General features: G+C 40.2%; 1 protein-coding gene across 7 annotated transcripts in view; it reads left to right on the forward strand.

Annotated features, from left to right (window-relative positions):
- Positions 1 to 387: 387 nt before the first annotated feature.
- The window catches only part of LOC115905844 (neurabin-1-like), a 41551-nt gene continuing 24183 nt past the window's right edge, over positions 388 to 17755 (forward strand). For 2 of the 7 annotated variants that reach the window (XM_030952525.1, XM_030952532.1), the window contains exons 1-7: positions 876 to 997; positions 1521 to 3362; positions 15006 to 15138; positions 15508 to 15628; positions 16129 to 16233; positions 16413 to 16533; positions 16952 to 17098. In XM_030952525.1, the coding sequence (XP_030808385.1) occupies positions 1776 to 3362; positions 15006 to 15138; positions 15508 to 15628; positions 16129 to 16233; positions 16413 to 16533; positions 16952 to 17098 (2214 nt within the window). In that variant the 5' untranslated portion in view covers positions 876 to 997; positions 1521 to 1775. Of the gene's footprint in view, positions 515 to 573; positions 736 to 875; positions 998 to 1289; positions 1362 to 1520; positions 3363 to 15005; positions 15139 to 15507; positions 15629 to 16128; positions 16234 to 16412; positions 16534 to 16951; positions 17099 to 17755 lie in introns of those variants that run through there. The other 5 variants (XM_030952529.1, XM_030952527.1, XM_030952526.1 and 2 more) reach the window with 5 other exon arrangements.

Genomic DNA, 17755 nt, shown 5'->3' on the forward strand with positions numbered 1-17755 from the left:
TAACAAACGAGAGAACTGAACGTATGGAATATTGCTTTCTAAACTGCGGTTATTACTGCCTGGGGCTATCAATGATGAGCAAGAGTTTCCCGGTCTTGGGGAGCTGCAGTGACTTCCCGCCCGGGGAGCGTGCGAGGGAGCCCCGCGGGCTCAGCCCCGTTCCTGCGCGGACACGTCAGGGTGTCCAGGGGCAGCAGGTGGATCCTCCTGTGCTCTGATACCGACCTGCTCGGGAGCGGCTAACACCAACTCGATTTTTGAAAGGAAGAGGGGGAAAAAGAAATGTTTGGCACTGTTGTTACTTCAGCTGTCCGAGCCTCGGTCGCGGCAGCTGTCGCTCTCCGCGCCGCGCTGGCCGCCCGGGTTTGAAAGTAGCGCGCAGCATCACAGCAGCTCGGCGCTCGCGTTTCTCCAGCGTCCCTCGCCACATCGTCTCCAGCTCCCCCGGCGGAGGCACCGGTGAGCGCTCCGCGCCCACCGGCGCTGCCCCGCGCCGGCAAGCCTCGCCGACATGGTATCACCCGAAACCCGTATCCCGCTATGGTGTGGTATATCCCGGCGCGGGAGGCGCTTCCCTCGGGCCGGTCGCGCCCGCCGCCCCCAGCCCGTCTCTTCCGTGGCGCTGAGAGAGCGGAGCAGGGGCGCGCCCGCCGCTCCCTCTCTTTGTGTGCGAGCGAGGCAGGGAGCGCGCGCGGGCGGGCCCGAGACACAGCGCGGAGGAGGGCGCGGAGCAGCGTGAGGCTGGGGAGCGGCGCGGGCGGGCGGGCAGGCGGCGGTTCTGAGCGCGCCGCGGGGGCGGGAGGAAGGTGGAGTGAGGAGCGCGGGGCGGGGGCGGCGGCGGCAGGGGCGGGGGGGGAGGGAGGGAGGGAGAGAGAGACAGAGAGACGGAGAGGAAAGGCGGGCGGCTGTGGCGGCGGATAATGATGGCGTGGTGTGTGCGGCCGCTGGGCGGCTGGGAACGCTGAGGGGAAGGAGGTGGCAGGACCCCCGCCCCCAGGTAGGCTGGCTCGGAAAGTTTGGGGCGAGGTACCGGGGCGGTTCCGCTGCGCGCCCCGCAGGCCTCGCGGCGCAGAAGCGCCACCACGGGGAAGCCCCGACTTGGGGCCGAAACTTGTGGATTCGCCCGTTGCGGGCGGCGCGGAGAGCCCGGGCCCCTCCGTCCTGCCCCGCCGCGGTGCGGGCGCGCGGTCCGGCCCGGGCCCGGCCTCCCCCGGGCGGCAGGAAGGGCTGGCGCTGCCCTCCCCCGCCGCCGCCCGAGCCGGCCTGGCCTGGCCCAGTCCGGGACGGCCCTTAGCGGAGGGGCGGCAGCCGGAGGTTGCGGGGGGGCTGCCCGCCGCCGCATCCCCCGCCAGAGCCGTCAGGTCGGTGCCCGGGGAGCAGCTGGGTCCGCGCGTCCCTGCCGACACAATGGGCTTTATCCCGCAGAGAGGTCTTGGGCTGCGATTCCCAGCCCGAGTTTCGGATGCGTGTCACACGCCGGCGAGGCCCCGAGTTAATGGAAACTCTCTGTCTCTCTGCAGATGGCTTTCCGGATACCGCGATCCGCGCTGGGGATAACTCCCGATGTGGCCATTCACGAGCTTTGATTTCTTTCTCTCCACGTAGCGTCCCCTGCGTTCCATTTCAATGCGAGCAGGGAGGCTGACTGAGTGAAAGGCTGCTTTTGGGATCTTCTGTGGGATATACACTGCCTGGTGTTGGAGGGTGGAAGCTTTGTGCTAGGGAATCGTTCTTCCCATTCTTCGTAAGGAGTGGTGGAAGCTTTCTCTTCAACAATGATGAAAACCGAAGGCAAGGGGGAGAGGACTTTAAGAAGTGCTTCTCCACACCGAAATGCTTACAAATCTGATTTCCATGCTATCAAATGCTCTTTTGATGGTGTAAACAATCCTGACAACGCTTCCAACAAAACAGGCTTGCATCAGAAGCTGAGCACCTCTTCCAATGGCGGGGGAAGTGACCCACACAGTCGAGGCAGAGCTGCCACTTACGGTAACAGAGTACACAAGATCAAAAATATGTTTCTGCAAATGGGAAGCTCTTGTGAAAGCAATCCACCAGCTGAGACTAAACTGATTAGCCGGGCCACAGCAGCAGAGTATGGATCTTCTCCAGGTAGTCCATCTTTTCTCATTGTCCAAAAAAATAATCTTCTTAATACAAGTACCAGCCCCAGTGGCAGTTCTGTGGATTCATTGTCCGTGTCTTCTGCTGCTGACAAAGTCATCCGTAGCAACGATGAGGCAGACTTGGACAAAGTAGCCCTGGCAGAAAAATTTTCAGAGACCAGGAAGCTCTTCGAGAGAAATATAAAACAGCGGAGCTCAGTGGACAGATATTCCCCCAGCAAATGTGAAAGAAGTGAAGATAAGAGGAGACATGGTTCAGCTTCTGATTGCAGCAATGTGGTGGACCACTTCAGTTTTAATACAGAAGCAAGTCCTCCAGTTGCACTGGAGAGGGCTGAAAATCAAAGTAATGAGGAGTTAAAGCACCAACATAGTAATAGTGGTTCCAAATCTTCCTTCCTGAATGCAGGGCCCATATCTAGGAGGCTAGAAAGCTTTCTGGGTGACAGTGATACTGAAGAATCCAAAGAAACTTCCAAAAATGATAATTCTCCAAGTCAGGACCCTTTGAGAGGCCAGCAGACTTTGAATTCATCTGCTATTGCTGAAGGATGCCTGGAGAAAGGTGCATTCCCCAAAGTGCCTGAGATCTGCAGAGATGAGCCAAGCAAGGCACTGGGAAAAGACAAAAGCGAGCGACTGGTACTTGAGAGAAGCCCGTGGAATATGGGCAGTATGCCTGCTCAGCAGATATCAGATAGTGTTTGCTCCTGGGTTTCTCCCACAGAGGTAACTTGCACAGAGCTGCCTGCACAAGATGAAACCTCAGGGCATGAAAAAAAAGGTTTGGAGAAAGATCACGTTGATGAAGAGAATCAGAAGCTCGTATGTGATGTACAGGAAGGGAAGAGAAGCGACTATGCCTTGGAAGTGGTAGAAGAGTTTATGGATGGCAGCAAGACCATTTGGGAAGAAGAAGGAGATGGGATGTCTGTAAGAGATGGTCCAGTTCCACAAGTACAAGATGTTCTAGAGCAGGAAGAGAGTACTGGAGAAGAGGAGCAAGTGTTAGAAAAGCAAAGTGAGGACTTCAGTGATTTTGGAATAGAGAATGCAGCTTTTGATGATGACAGGTACACAGAATCAGAAAACCAAGAGCCTGAAGGCAAAGAAATTTTGGAGGGAGAGGAGGACTATATGTATGACAGTGAATATGAGGAGTTTCCTGGACTTTCTGAAGAGGAAGATCCAGTGCCAGACCGAAAAGTCAAGTTCTCAACAGCTCCTATCAAAGTAAGTACATTTGAGTTTTCTTTTTTCTTTTTAAATTGTTTTGCAGTCAGAAATACTCAGGAAATACATTTTGGGGTTTTTGTGGTTTTTTTAGGTTCTAAAAGCATTTAAGAAGTGTAAATTTATAGCTTTTTTTCAATGCTAAGTATGAGAGAAGCTACCACTTCAGAAAATTTATTAGTTAGTCTCAAGTGATTTCTTAATTACAGCTGCTTCAGAAGATAGTGTAGTGAAGTACATTAGATTTTACTTGCTGGACTTTTTCAGCAGCAGATACAAACACCTTGACCTTTAATACTTTAATTTTTTTTAGAATTGAGGCGTTGCATTAGGAATTACTATTTTCAGCTTTCCTTTTGGCACAAAAGTTTAAAAAAAATCTAAAATACCCACCCACCCCGAAAACTTTGATATTCAACTTCAGACTTGTTTATGGAATTAACTATAAGAAAATATCAAATGAGTGGTTCTCATATTTTAAGATTCTAGAATTCTCTCCAATAATAATAATATATATGTTGTTTGGCTCTAATACTGATAAGGTGAATAAGCCGTAGGAGTGTTAACATGATTATTTTGGAGTTACGAAGTTGCAGATGTCAAAGTTATAGGGCAGACTGGCTAATGAGGAGTAGTGAAAGTTCTAACTTTAACAAATTAAAAAGATTTATGTGTCTGATCTTCCCCCACCAAAAATACCCACAAAATAAGTTGCTCCACAACTCAAACTATATTTACACATAGTCTCTTGCAGACTTGAATAATTCTAGTCTTTGTTAAACTTTGGAAGGAGAATTGGGAGACATGGACAAGGGTGGAATGGGGGACTGTACAGACTTTCCTCAGCATGCTTTTCTACTGTCCCATGACTGAAAGAAATAACTTTTAATAAACAGCTTTTACACTTTGTTTTTAGAGTCAGGACTCATTTTACTGATCAGAGGGATGTAAAAATTCTGTTGACTCTTGAACTTCCCACAGCACAGAGCTGTAATTTCCCAGTTTGCTAATACACTCTAGTGCTGTACCCCAGAAGATGTTTTGATTGTGGCAAAAAAAATTGGCAAAATGTGAGTTTTGTTGCGTGTGGGTTTTTTTATAGTCTCTCCATAGACAAGCTGACTTTATATGGCTTTCTTCTAGTTGATGTTGCTTTAGTGGTGACCTGGAGCAGTGAAGGGGAGAGTGCTGCTATTGAAAACTGCATAATGAGTCTGGTTAGGGCTGGGAGAGAGCCAGAGGGGCATCAGTCCATTTCTACATGCATTTGTGCACTCAGTATTTGAGCAAAGTGCCGTGTAGAGTCTACTGTAAATGTGTTAAGTGACTTCCTGCTGTAGGCAGGGTTTTCCTGATCATTGCTGATTTCCTACTGGAGCAGTGGCCCTTAACAGACTTTTGCCTTCTTTGCTGTGCCTATGCCAGACATAGTTGAAAGCCCTAGTAGAAATCTCAGTGCCAACTGTGATGGTAGCTCTTGTGTAGGCAAAACTCAAGTTTTGGTAACAAGCACTGTTGAATTATAGCTGCTTCTCTGAAAGCTACAGGAAGCAACCTGTCTCAGATTATCATTTACACAATCAAGAGATGAATGGTTAGAAGCAACTGGTAGCGGTTTCCTATGAAAAATAACATAGTACTTGCCAGAATGCCCCGCTTGGATTGGCAGAATAAACTGTACTTAATAGCAGTAGGGTTATTGAGATACTTTTTAAGGCCTTTAAATTGAAGCTTGTGATACTTGGCTTCTTTTATCCCCTTTCAGTGAAACTTGACTGTATCTTTCCTACGTCTGGTGTAGAGATCTCTTTCTGTGTGTCATTTTCAATAGGTTTTCCCTCTTTGTTTCTTTCGCCTAAGCAATGATTTCTGTTCCCATGTCTGCCTTTTTGCTTCATGTTTTCTATGATAATTAGTGGGAATAAGTCCTGGTTATATGGTTTTTGGGATTTGTATTCTATAAAATAAAGAATCCCAACTTTTTATGCCTACCCAGAACTTTCTTTAGTTCTGTATTTTTAATATCTCAATAACCTTTTAGAAAATCCCGGTTTTACCTCACAGAAGGAAATATCTCCATCTTTCTTCATAGATGGTGCACCTTAAATTGGAAGAGGAAAAAAAAATCTCAGTGGTAGCTAAAAGATTATTCCTGGGCCCTACCACAGCTTAGAGCAGTGCCATAGTGAGAAGTTTATCCTAGTAGCTTCTTCTTTCAGCTTTATTTAGACTAATAAGTTGAATAAAATGTGAGTGCCATTTTCAGACATTTGTAGCCGCTAGAGAAGGTCTGTGATTCTTCTCCTCACAGATGTTCCTGAGAGAGGCCAGGCTCCCCTTGCATTCTTGCTGCTTTCATTCTGAACCTCTAGTGATGACAAAGAAACCATCTGTGTCTCTTGCAGTTGCTGTTTAGCAGGTATCTAGTAGAGTTGAAGAATTCAAAATGTTCTGAATGTATTGAACAAGAAAAAGCACATTCTCAGATCTGCAGTGTTCTGCAGTGAGGGAGCTTTGACTGTTTAATTTGAAATATGCAAAAGGGAGGTTGGATATGACTGTTGGTAATGGATAGAACTTAAGGCACCTTAAAAATAGCATTTATACTGCTGCAACGAAGAGAACTTGATTAATATTTCTGTTTCAGAGCTTCTAGTCAGTTGTAATATTGGCAAGGTCTTTGGGTAAAAGAAGGAGACTGTGGAGCTCCCAGGGGTAGCTAACATTGTTAGCACTGCATCTGACCTGTGGTGGAGGTCTGTAATTGTTGACGTCTGAAGCAGGCCTTGAGAACATAATTTGATCTGATAATTTCAGGAAAGATGGAACATAATTACACAAATACTCTGTTATTTTGTGTTGCCCTGTGCCTGTGAAAGCAAGCACCAGATGAGACTTTTAAAAAGAAATGTTTAAATTCCATAGAAGCTGTTGATAAACGACATACGGGTTTTTTTACTTGCTGTGAGTGACCAGACTCGCTAAGTCCTGCTGCTGTTTGATCTTTCCAGACCCTGGGGAACATTTTATCTCGGTTCTTGTTTTCCTGGAGTAGTTTAGAGAGTGATACAATACAGTTATTAGCAGAACTTTGCAGCCTGGGTTTCTGTTATGGTACCTGAGCAATTTTTAGTCTCTTGTTGCCACATATGAAGCCAGTAAGGAATGTAAAGCACACTCTGCAGTCCAAGGTATTTGCAAGGGAACTGAATTTGCCTTTGTCTTGAAGTTTTCTGAGTAAACTGTGTAAACAATCAGCATTACGCACAAGGCAAATAACATCAGGTACTTCTTCTGTCATCCCTTTATATTTCATTTTGCCTTTGTAATGTAGATGTTAACTTGCTGTCAGTTATGAGATTACCTTGAAAGGCTTTAATTAACATAAATGTAATGACTGAGTGCTGTTTGATGTTTGTAATTTTGAAACTTTCTGTTTGGAAAACAAATGCTTGTTTTCAAATTGATTTCTTGAGATGTTTTCACCTCTGACTGTGTCAAACTTTGTCCTCCAAGCCTTTAATAGCACAGTGACTAACTTCTGCAATGATTTATGATCCTTAGAAATTATGTAGTTCAGGTAAGCTGAAAAGATAGTACAGCTGCTGCTGCTGTTTGCTTCTGTTTAGTTATCAGTTTTATCTAGTTTATGTTGCATGGGAGTGTCTGTTCCCAGCTTTTTGTGAATAATCATATATTTTGAGCTGGTTTAGTCAAGAAAACAGTTTAAAAAAGTAAACAGAACAACCCCCAAACCTTTATAAAGGCATTACTTTTATATTTGTCACAGCTGAGCATAAATTTGTTTCATAAGGAAACTGAAAGCAGTTTCACAGTCTGTGTGTTGTCCTAACCAGCCTAGTTTCAGCTGCTTCTGAGAGAATATGGGAATCCTTCCTAGTATTGCCATTTGTCTTGCACATCACAGTAAAGCTGTTCTATGTATAGCTGGGCACAAATGGTGGTGGTGTTCAGCCTTTCCTATTCTTCAGTGTTTTTAGTACAAAACTGCTTACTGTGGAAGTTAATGAAGAACTAAATGAGATAACCTTTGAATTAGATTTTGACAGCATACCTGCAAATGCTTTTAGAAGATGCACTTTTAGGACACGCACAAATTTTCTAGGTCAATGTGTAGACTCTGGTGTTTTAACACAATGTTGCAGTGTAGTGCTTCAGCTTCATAGAGCCTCTGAGTTTGGAACCGTTTGTTCGTGTACTTACGATGTCGTACACAACAAGGGGTACAAAATGCACTGCTTGGTTGAAGGTACCCAAACCCTGGACTGTGTTCAGCTGTTAGAAAATTGATAGCTGGTCAATTGTCAGCCATTGCTCAAGCACGTCAGTAAAGTACTTCTGTGGCATTAAGAAACGAGTATGTGATGTCGGTGAGGGTTGACAAAGGAAAATAGAGATTTGATTTGAGAGTAGATTTAAACAGAATTGACTTATATGTGGGAATTAATATTTTGTTTCTTGACAGAAGTAACATGTTTTTCTGTACTACTTTGTTTGGGATCTTTTCCAATGACAATTTGCTTGTTTAAAGTCGTAGATTTTAATTGTTTTGAAGCTCTGTTTATCAACATTATGACATTTGTAATGTAACATCAAAACAACTTCTCTTCATATTTTCATCTCAATCTCTCCATGGTGCTTTTCAGTGACTTTTCACAAAAAATAATTCTGTTTTGTTCTGTCTGCATCTGAGAGTATGGCATTCCTGCAACTTAACAGTATGAGAGATTAAAAATATGGATAATAACTGGAGGAAGAAGGTATATATTTTCACACACATTTGAAATTTTTTCTTACTTTGGGTTTTTTTTTGAGTAAATATAATCTTTAAACCTTTATTGAAAGTTCAGTTTTCATACAAGTAAAATGTTTCTTAAGTTAAATGTTTATTAAGCCTAAATGCATTTAATTCTTCTTATAGGTTTACCTGTGTTACAAAGTTCTGTACTGAATCTCTTGGGTGCCTTTATGGTTCTCGTTTTTTGAGGCTATGATGGTTGTTCAGCTGTCTGGGAAAAAGCTCTTTCAACTCAAGCTGTCTTTGGCTTTTTTCTTTTTTTTAATCATGCATCTTCTGATTTGATTTTTAGTAAATGTTTGATATGTAATTTTTACAATAGTAGATTGATTTGGCACTTCAGGAGTCTTTGGATAAGAGTTCTGTGCCAGGACATGAGGGTGTAGATCAGAAATCTGAATTGGAACAGAAAAAGTAAAGAATTTCTTTTTATATCCTGGCTCACTGCTGGAGCAGCTTGACTCTCTACATAATTATGTCAGTGTATTTCTAACTGAATTATTCTGCAGATGCAGTTAGACAACATACCAGCTGACCTGCTTAATGTATTTGATTATGCTAGAAAACTATAGAAAAATAAGAGAATGTTGAGGTTGTGGGGATCAGGTGAGGTTATCACCTGCCTGTCCTCACTCTCCTTTTCAGTCCCTCTAGCTTTGAACTTCTAGCAATTTCACCTGGATTTATTAGGAAGGAGAGAGGTGTTTTAAAAGGTACTCTTAAAGTACTGGTTGGTTTGTGGGAAATTAGCACTTGTATCAGAGGTGCATATTCATGGCCTCACTGAGATAGGGCTGCAGCTTTAGTTTAAGTTAGTTGTTCATTTTGGCTTAATGTTAGCTGATCACTACCTATTCCCAGCCTGCATTCCCAGCCTGCACTGTCTTTTACTTTGTCAGAACAGCTGTGGGGAGCAGGAGGGAGAAAAGGAGGTGAATATGACGCACTTGATGGTTTCATGGGAGATGATTAGAAGAAACTTTGAGGAGGTGGTGGGGATCAGCAAAGATAAGCAGATTTATAGGAGACAAGTTCAGTAGATCAACAGTTGAAGTGCTGAAAGATTCAGTGTCTTTTGATGATGAGTAGTGTTGTTAGTGTATGAGAATACATATCCTAGCTGAGTAAAAATGAACCAGAAGGAGCTGAAACTTTTTTGCAGTTTACCTCTGGAGAGATGGAAAAATAAGTTATCTCCTTTCCATATTATTCTAACAAAAAGAAAGGTGAACGCTAAGAAGAACATCAGTAAAAAGATGCTTGCCTGCATTATCTGAGTTCATATTTTGTAATCTTGAGATCATGAGGATTGTGCAGAGGTTATTACAGGGTTCTTACATTTTTATTTAGTAGGAAAGTATTATGCAATATGTCAAATATCCTATTTTTCAGACATTTTCTTTCATCACCCTCTAATGTGACTTGGCATAGTGAATTGACCCTTCTTTTTAGAGCTAGGGTATTGATCATTGCTAATGGTAGTATTAATGCAGATTAGGTAATTGAGTTGATCTGGTACCCCCGATGACAGGGTTATTTTGTTGTTTCTTCTTAAGGACTTTAGAGTACAGCTGGACCTGTGTTCGCTGTTATTCTTTTGAAGTTCCCCATAGTGATTTGCTTGCTGTTTGGATTTGGTTGGGCCAAGATTTTTGTTTTGGAATACTAAATAGATACATGTGTATCTATGTGGATTACCAGAGGTAAACTGTTGGTACCAAGACACCTGTGAAGTTTACAGAGGTTCATCATTGAATCACTCTCTTTATACACATATATAGCTTTCAGAAGCTAATTTTTTTATGTGCTCCCTTTTATGTGGTATTTTGAATAGTTTTTCTTCTTCTGGTCATATGCTGCTTATTTTGGAGCCTTTCAGTCTCTTTGTCAGTCCGAGAGCATTGCCATCTCAACTTGAGTTGCTAGAGGAATACAGCCGGGTCAGAGCAGAGCTCCTCTGCAGATGGAGATCATGAATTGTCTCTGAAGTTCTCTGAATACCTGATATGAAATAAAATCAGTGCTCTGAATCTGAATGGATGCTTTTCTTTGTCTTCAATATTTCTTCCACTGGGATTTAAAAAATAAATACTGAAAGTAAATGTTTCTCCTTCTCAAGTAGCTAGCGTAATCTGACTGAAATAGATGCCGTATTGTCTGTCTTATTCTTTAGCAGGTTACAGTGTTTAAGCTCCTGCAGTGAAAAACAGAACTAAAGAATAAATTTTACTGGTTTTATTGAGAATTTAAGTAGAGAATGAGACTGGTAAAAAACTGGTTTATTTATGATGGCATTGTCCATATGAAATTGTTTGTATTGTAGATGTGAAGCAAGATTGCGCTTTTGTCTTTATGTAAACTGACTTGGTTGGGGTTTTTGATTAAGTCATACCAAGCTGCAGTACCAAGGACATAAGTGTGCAAGGCCTGCCTGTCTACCTGGTTAGTAACAGAAATTGCCATCTTGAGTGTAATTGTTTATAATATCAACCTTTAACAGTTGCCAACCATTCTGAAAACTTTTTGAAGAGTAAAGGTGTGAGTATGTAAAAAGTCAAATTAAACACTGTATTTCTCTTCGCTGCTTCTGTGATTATATAGCCTGAATTGAGTTAGATCAGATATAGACAATTTTTACTTAAAATATACAAAGTAGTGCTAATGAAATACCAACCACGTAGCTTTTGGAAGTAAAGAGAAGAACAGGATAGCAGTAGCAAGATGTCTATTTGAACAGAAGAGGGATATAGTAAGAGTAAACTGTAAGGTGTACATTAGGCTTCAGTCCTACTTCAGTGCTGCAATTTCAAATGATTATTCATGAGCACTTCACATTTTGCCCGGCATCACAAAGGTCTCAGTTTGGAAAGCTGAAACTGTTTTCTATTGGATAATTTTCCTTGAGCTTTAACTTGTGTTTTGTATGTTGGCTTTATGGAGTGTCAGTAAACAGGCACATTCACAGTGAAGGCAGGTGAACCAAGGGCTGTGGTCCTGGCTGGGTGTGCTCCAGGCAGGGATCAGTAATGCTCCAGGGCCTCTCTCGGATGTTCAGTGTTGCTGTAACTGCCTGTGCAGGTGTTGTGAGGCTTCCCAGCAAATGCTGCAGGATTACATGAGAACTTTAAAGTGATGTGGATGTTGCTTCCATTCTAATTAGCTGGAAGCCCTTCCAAGCAGTTCCTGATTTCCTAATCTTACTGTTTAATTACTTTTGTAATGTTCTGCTTTGCATTAGGCACAAACAAATCTATATACTGGAAATGAATGATGGAATGGAAGTCTTTGGACTGTGATTTTTTTACTCTGCAGCACCTCCATGCAAGCACATGGTAAATTAGTGTTTGCCCTCTAACTAATTAATATTCTTCTCAAAGTAACATATATAAGTAGACATTCTTCTGTGCTGTGAAGAGTTTGAAGCCTGTGAAGGTCATTGTTGTTTTTTCTGTGATAATGCTGTTTTCTGTGTTGGCACTAAGATGATACAAGAAATTTTTAGTTCTGTAATAGTTACAGGAACTAAACAGTAGAATCTTTTAGACAGGCTCTGATGTCCAGCTTTTTGAGTGCTGGTCTTGTCTTGAGGATAAGCATCTTCATAAAAGATGCAAAACCAAGTTTCGTATCTTCACACCAAATTTTTCTGGTGTGAAGAATGTAGCTAGTTTTCCCTCCAGATAAATATATATGCTGTTCAAGCACTAAGTATGTTTGAAAATTTACCATTATGTGTCTAAAACAATTTAATTCAAATAATTTTTAAAAATTCAGCCTTCTATCAGAACTTTTTTTGATTCAAGTTAATTGTATTCATTCTGAAGGAAAAAGATTTTAAGTGAAACAAATCAACCTTTTCAGCATTTTGTCATTCGTTAGCTTGACAGGATCCAAAAGTTATTAATGTTAGGGTAACCTCCTGGATATATAACAAGCTATGGGAAAAGGCTTGTGAATTTCACATGGTTTCCATGTAAAATTCATCTGTTTCCCCTGTATTGAGCCAATAATTTGTGTTTGCTAAAGTATATATTTTAAAGATACCAGTTGCGGTACTAATAATTTTTAAATCTCTAGCTAGCAGTGGTTTCTGAATAGTAAGATTAGAATTTCTTTTGTCTGTAATGCATTTGATTCAGTCACTAAACCCTGCCAGACACAGTGTAGGGATGAACATGTTTAGCTTTCTCATCAGTCTTCTAAACTGTGAACTTACATTATTTATTATCCACATTTAAATGTTACTTTTGCTACTTGGCAAGAACAACTTGCTGACCAGTTCTGTATTTTCTGTATTAATATCAACATTTTTTTCTCTCTCATAAAAGATGAACACAATGTTATGATTCCACATGTACACAATAAAAATTTCTGTATTCTACCCTTGACTCTTCAGTCATAGTTTTTGTAGTGTGCTTTTGCTTTTCTTTCTGTTTTTGCAGTGTTTGGCTTCTGGTTATAAGTTTTACTTTTCTTCTGTTCTTTGTAAATTAATGTTTTTCCTCAAAATTATTTTTCTGAAGTTTGGAGAGGGTTGTGTTGTTCTTACTATTTGGAAATGGGGCCAACTTCTTGTAATTGTGAGGTTATGGTTTTTAGAATATTACCCAAATGTTCTCATACAGTTGTCAACTGTCACTTTAAGACAAAAGTATGAATTCTTTCTCTTAGTGAATTACTCAGAATTGATTTCAAATCAGCTTTTCTTAGAAAGGTAGTATGCATAAATATTAGGATTCTTTATTTGCATAGAAATGTTTATGCCATTATTTTATTAATAGCAGTTATAAACATCACTGGAATTTAAGTGACTGCTGGTTTTAAATTCTGTTATCCGCTTCTGGTAGATGAACAATTCCGATCATCAATTTTGCATAAAAATTAGCAAATTCCATAAGATTCTAAAATATAATTCTGTTACTTTTAAGTTGGAAGAGTAATAAATCATTTTTAGAAGTTCCAGAGATATTTTAATGCTGGTGGCTCAAGGCTTGCAGTGTACATAATGCTGTTGTTACACTGCAGCTTTGCTTCCCCAAATTTCTAGCACTTTGTAGTGTTGTGCAAGGAGTCAGTCATCCCTGTGGTAATGTCATTTTTCAGTAGATAGTAACTACTTGCATCATCTTCTGCTCTCTTAGACCACTGAGTTGTAAAGAGCTAAGAAAATACAGTTGTCACTGTCTCCAAAATGAACTACTGCCATTCTCCACATTTTGCTCAACCATTTGATAGTTATCTTTTTTATATTGTAGTCATACTGTTAATACTAGATTATATGTATATGAATTTATATGGGGTTTTTTTCATGCCTTGGTATTTGATTTGCCCTCAGGAACTCAGATCTTCTCAATAACAAGTTATCATTTGTCCACTCATGAACTTCCTTTTTATTATTAGTTTAAAATTAATCTTATTATAATTTGACTGTTTTTGGAGATGCTACTTCTTCTGTTGGGTTGAAAAATAAAGAAACTAGGCCAGTCTTGTTCCAAAGGATGAATAATGCTTCATTAAATGCTTCTGCTGCATATCCTATTTAGTGATTTGGGGGCTGAGGAGGGTGATTAATTTAAAGAACGTGGCCACCTTTTTTCTGATAGTGGTAGAATAAGACCATTTAGATGGTTTTTTGTCTGTTTTGCAGATTTTTTCTGTAAAGTTCATGGAAGACATACTGTGTGACCCTTGTTGTCTTTCTGTGTCCAGTTGTTGCCTACTGGTATCTGTATGAAAGTCACAAGGAGTTTATTTATTGACCTTTATGCAAGACTTAGGAATAACAGCTTCTAAGGAAGGTTCTTTCATTGTGGAAGACTTAAGATTTCTGAGAGTGGGTTTCTTCCTTCCCTTTCAGCTGAGTGGATCTAATCTTGCTTGCTGGATTGCCCATGCCACCATGGCTGGAGTAGGTGTTTTTTTGCAGGGATTGGGAAAAGTTTGTGAAACTGATCTCAAGCTGTAGTCTGAAGGGGATGCATGATTGCAGTTACCTGTTTGGGTAGTCTCAGCGGAAAATACAACAGTTGCTAAAATGTAGTAAACCAGTGTAAATGAACTTAGTGTCAGTGCTGCGTGTTCTTGATTAGGGAGATGGCTGCCGCAGCAGCCTTGAGTGCTTTTTGTCTTTCAGTGGTGTTCGATAAAACACTCAGTGCCTGCAAAACATTTAGCAGATAAACCTTATTTTTTAGGATAAATGGGGGTGTGATATTTTTCCTTTTTTTTCCAAAATTCTTAATTTAAAGGCAATTAATGAACATGCTGATATGCCTGTTATATATAGTTAATTCTTCCTTTCTAGATTTCTGTCTTAATTTGTGTTGTTTGTTTATCTTTTATTTTTAACAATTCAGAAACTCAGCTGGAGTGAATACTAAAAATAGTAATGTATGTAGCAAGGCATTTCCTTTTCCTGGGAAACTGCGTGATTCCCTTGCAAAATCAGAAGACTACATCTGTTTGAAACACTGCAATTGGCAGATGGTGTGGGGGGAGGGAAGAAGAGAGGAAGGATTTGGTGGAATGTGGTCCTAATAAAAAAAGTCACACGATATCAAAGAGGAGCTGACTGATTTCTTTTAACTCTCTGGTGCATTTGCAAAATAAAATCTGTTCAAGTAATTGGTTTGAAACTTAAAATGTTACTTCTATGCAAGCTGGAAACTGTGTGACAGCAGCAGCACCTATTAAATTGATGGTTGTTTAGAAAATGAGATCTCTGAAAATACCACTTTAATTTCCTTACGGATTGTCTTTCAATTATATGATGTTTGAAAGGAGGTGAGAAGACATTAAAAAAAGTTTTCTGTTATATTTCTTAGGTTTTCAGTACTTACTCAAATGAAGACTATGATAGACGTAATGAAGAAGTTGACCCTGTGGCAGCCTCAGCTGAGTATGAACTTGAGAAAAGGGTGGAAAAAATGGAAGTGTTTCCTGTGGAAATTGAAAAAGGTGCAAATCAAATCTTGAATATTTGCAGGAGATACTATGGGAACAAAAGATAAAACTATAAATGTATATTCCTGGGATTTAGGTCTTGAATTTTTGAATGTGTGTCTGGGGTTAGATTTGTGGCAAGTTCTGGTGAATTTAGTGAGTATTAAGTGCAGATTGTCGTACTGAATTGAAGTTTGGAAGGCTGCAGGGCAAAAAGGCTATAAGTAGTGTCTACATATAAAATATATTCTACTTTTTTCTCTTTTAAAGTGAATTTCTATTATCTTTTGTGTAGAAAGACTTGGAATGCTTTGCAACAACTCAGTATTGCTAACTGTTACATCATATGTCATGCAGCTAATGTTAGATTTTTGAATCCCTTAGGTGATAGGGGTCTGGGCATCAGTATCATTGGAATGGGAGTTGGTGCTGATCAGGGACTGGAAAAACTAGGTATTTTTGTAAAAACAATAACAGATGGTGGAGCTGCTCAGAGGGATGGACGGTGAGTTTTTCGTTGAATTGATTATGCTTTTTACAAATTTCCAACTGAGCCCTGTTGATTTCATTAGATATGCTGAATGCTGTGAATAAAAAAAAAAGGCTGAATGCAGCTGAGTGATTATTACATTCCTGCTTTATGTTAAATTTTTAAAAAGGAGGTTTTTTTAATAGGACATTTTTGCTAAGTAACTTACAGCATATGTGAGAGATGTTCAAAATGAACTCATGTAGAAGTACCACAAAATCATGTTGACACTCCAGAACACCAGTCACTGTGTAAATAATATAAAAAACATCGAGTCAAATACTGTGTAAATTTGAATTGGTGATTTGCATAGTAACAGAGGATGAGGAGACTATTTTTAAGCCATGAATTTCAATAGAGTCAGAATTTATCATTGTAAATACTAGTGAGTTTTAAGTGATATTTGTCATGTCAAAAATGTTTCAAGCCAAAATACTATTGTTTACCTGATAGCTAAGCATTTATTTATTTTGCAGAATTCAAGTAAATGATCAGATTGTTGAGGTTGATGGCATAAGTCTAGTAGGAGTTACTCAGTTCTTTGCAGCCACTGTACTAAAGAACACCAAAGGCACCGTGAGGTATGTATGTTTTCTCTGAAATAATAGTTTCTTTTTGTCATTTTTCATTCATGGATAATACAAAACCACAGTATGAAAATTTTACAAAGATATTGTGGAAGGCAACAGTGTAGCAAACCCATTTCCTAAGCATGTCTTAAATTTTTTTGCTGCAAGATAATTTGGTTTTTTTTCTGTAGGTTCCTGATTGGGAGAGAGAAGCCAGGGGCTGAGAGTGAAGTAGCCCGACTCATTAGTGAGACCTTAGAGCAAGAGAGGTGTCTGTACGAGCAGCACTATGCTCATGATGATACAGAGCAGGTAAAACATTGCTCATGCTCTGCTATGTGGCAAATGGTGGGGGTTAATCCAACTGAGGCAAAAAAAGTATAACAAGGCAACGTGTTAAAAACAGGAAAATAAGCACCTCATACACTACTGTTGTTAAGGCACGTGGCTATTGCTTTATCACTAATCCAAAATACACTTTTAACTGTCAGCTGTATGTGATAATTTTGTGCATGTCTTTCTTAGCTCTCTTTTGTGGAACTTTGATGAAGGTGTTTGCAAGTCATCTTTAACACTTACCATAGGTAAAATAAATTTAAAAGGAATAGTAACTAGTCAAGAAAAGTTTTGCAGCTGGTTGGATTCCTTGACTGTGTGCTTTGGTTATTGCTACTACCTTAATGCAAAAGTGTATGTGTTATGGAATGTCATGATTTTCTCATTTTGTCAGGATGATGACTATGATGATGATGAGGAGGATACATATGAGTCACATTTACATGGAAAATCTGTAGAAGTTTTTGATCTTCCTGAAAATGAAGATATTGGTTTACTACTGGATATGGATTCAGCAGAGTCTCTTCTTAAATTTAAAGAGGTGTTGTAGCAGTTTCTTAAACATTCTTTGTGATGCACTGGGGAGCATCTGAACCTTGTAGGATTTGGATATAATCTCCTTCATGTTCCCTCTCATTGCTTTGGGGTTTTTTCCCAGTGTCACCAATAAATATCTCTGGTAAATGTCCATTGAAATGTAGGTCTTCTGTAATTTTGTATATCCAGTTTCCCTATGCATATTTACATTAAACAATCTTTTGATTTAAATTTAAAAAGCCCTTGGAAACAGGTGGTAGAACCCAGCCCCAACTCTGTCCTTGTTGTCTGAGTATTGCATTAGATAGACAGGATGCTTTTCTTAGTTCTCCTGTGGCCCATTGGCTTGTGCTTGTGTTTGCTGCCCAGTAGAATGGCTTCAGCTGCAGAGAGCATGGGGGTTGTGCAAATATGCCTCTTCTGAATAGTCTCAAGTGTTGTTGTTAGATGTTTTTCAGGAAGACAGGAAATACATATCTAATTTCTTGGTTTAGTCCCTGCAGTCTTCTGAGATATCTGTGTACATAAAAGACTTGATTCTGTAGATAGGCGTATTTTTGGCTTGGAGAGTATTTTTATGGTGTGTTTTTTGGAAGGAATGGATTTGTAAACCCAATAGGGCATTCCAGACTCAGAATCACAACATAATTGGAAATAGTAC

This window comes from Camarhynchus parvulus, chromosome 7 (assembly GCF_901933205.1).
Source record: "Camarhynchus parvulus chromosome 7, STF_HiC, whole genome shotgun sequence".
NCBI classification, from domain to species: Eukaryota; Metazoa; Chordata; class Aves; order Passeriformes; family Thraupidae; genus Camarhynchus; species Camarhynchus parvulus.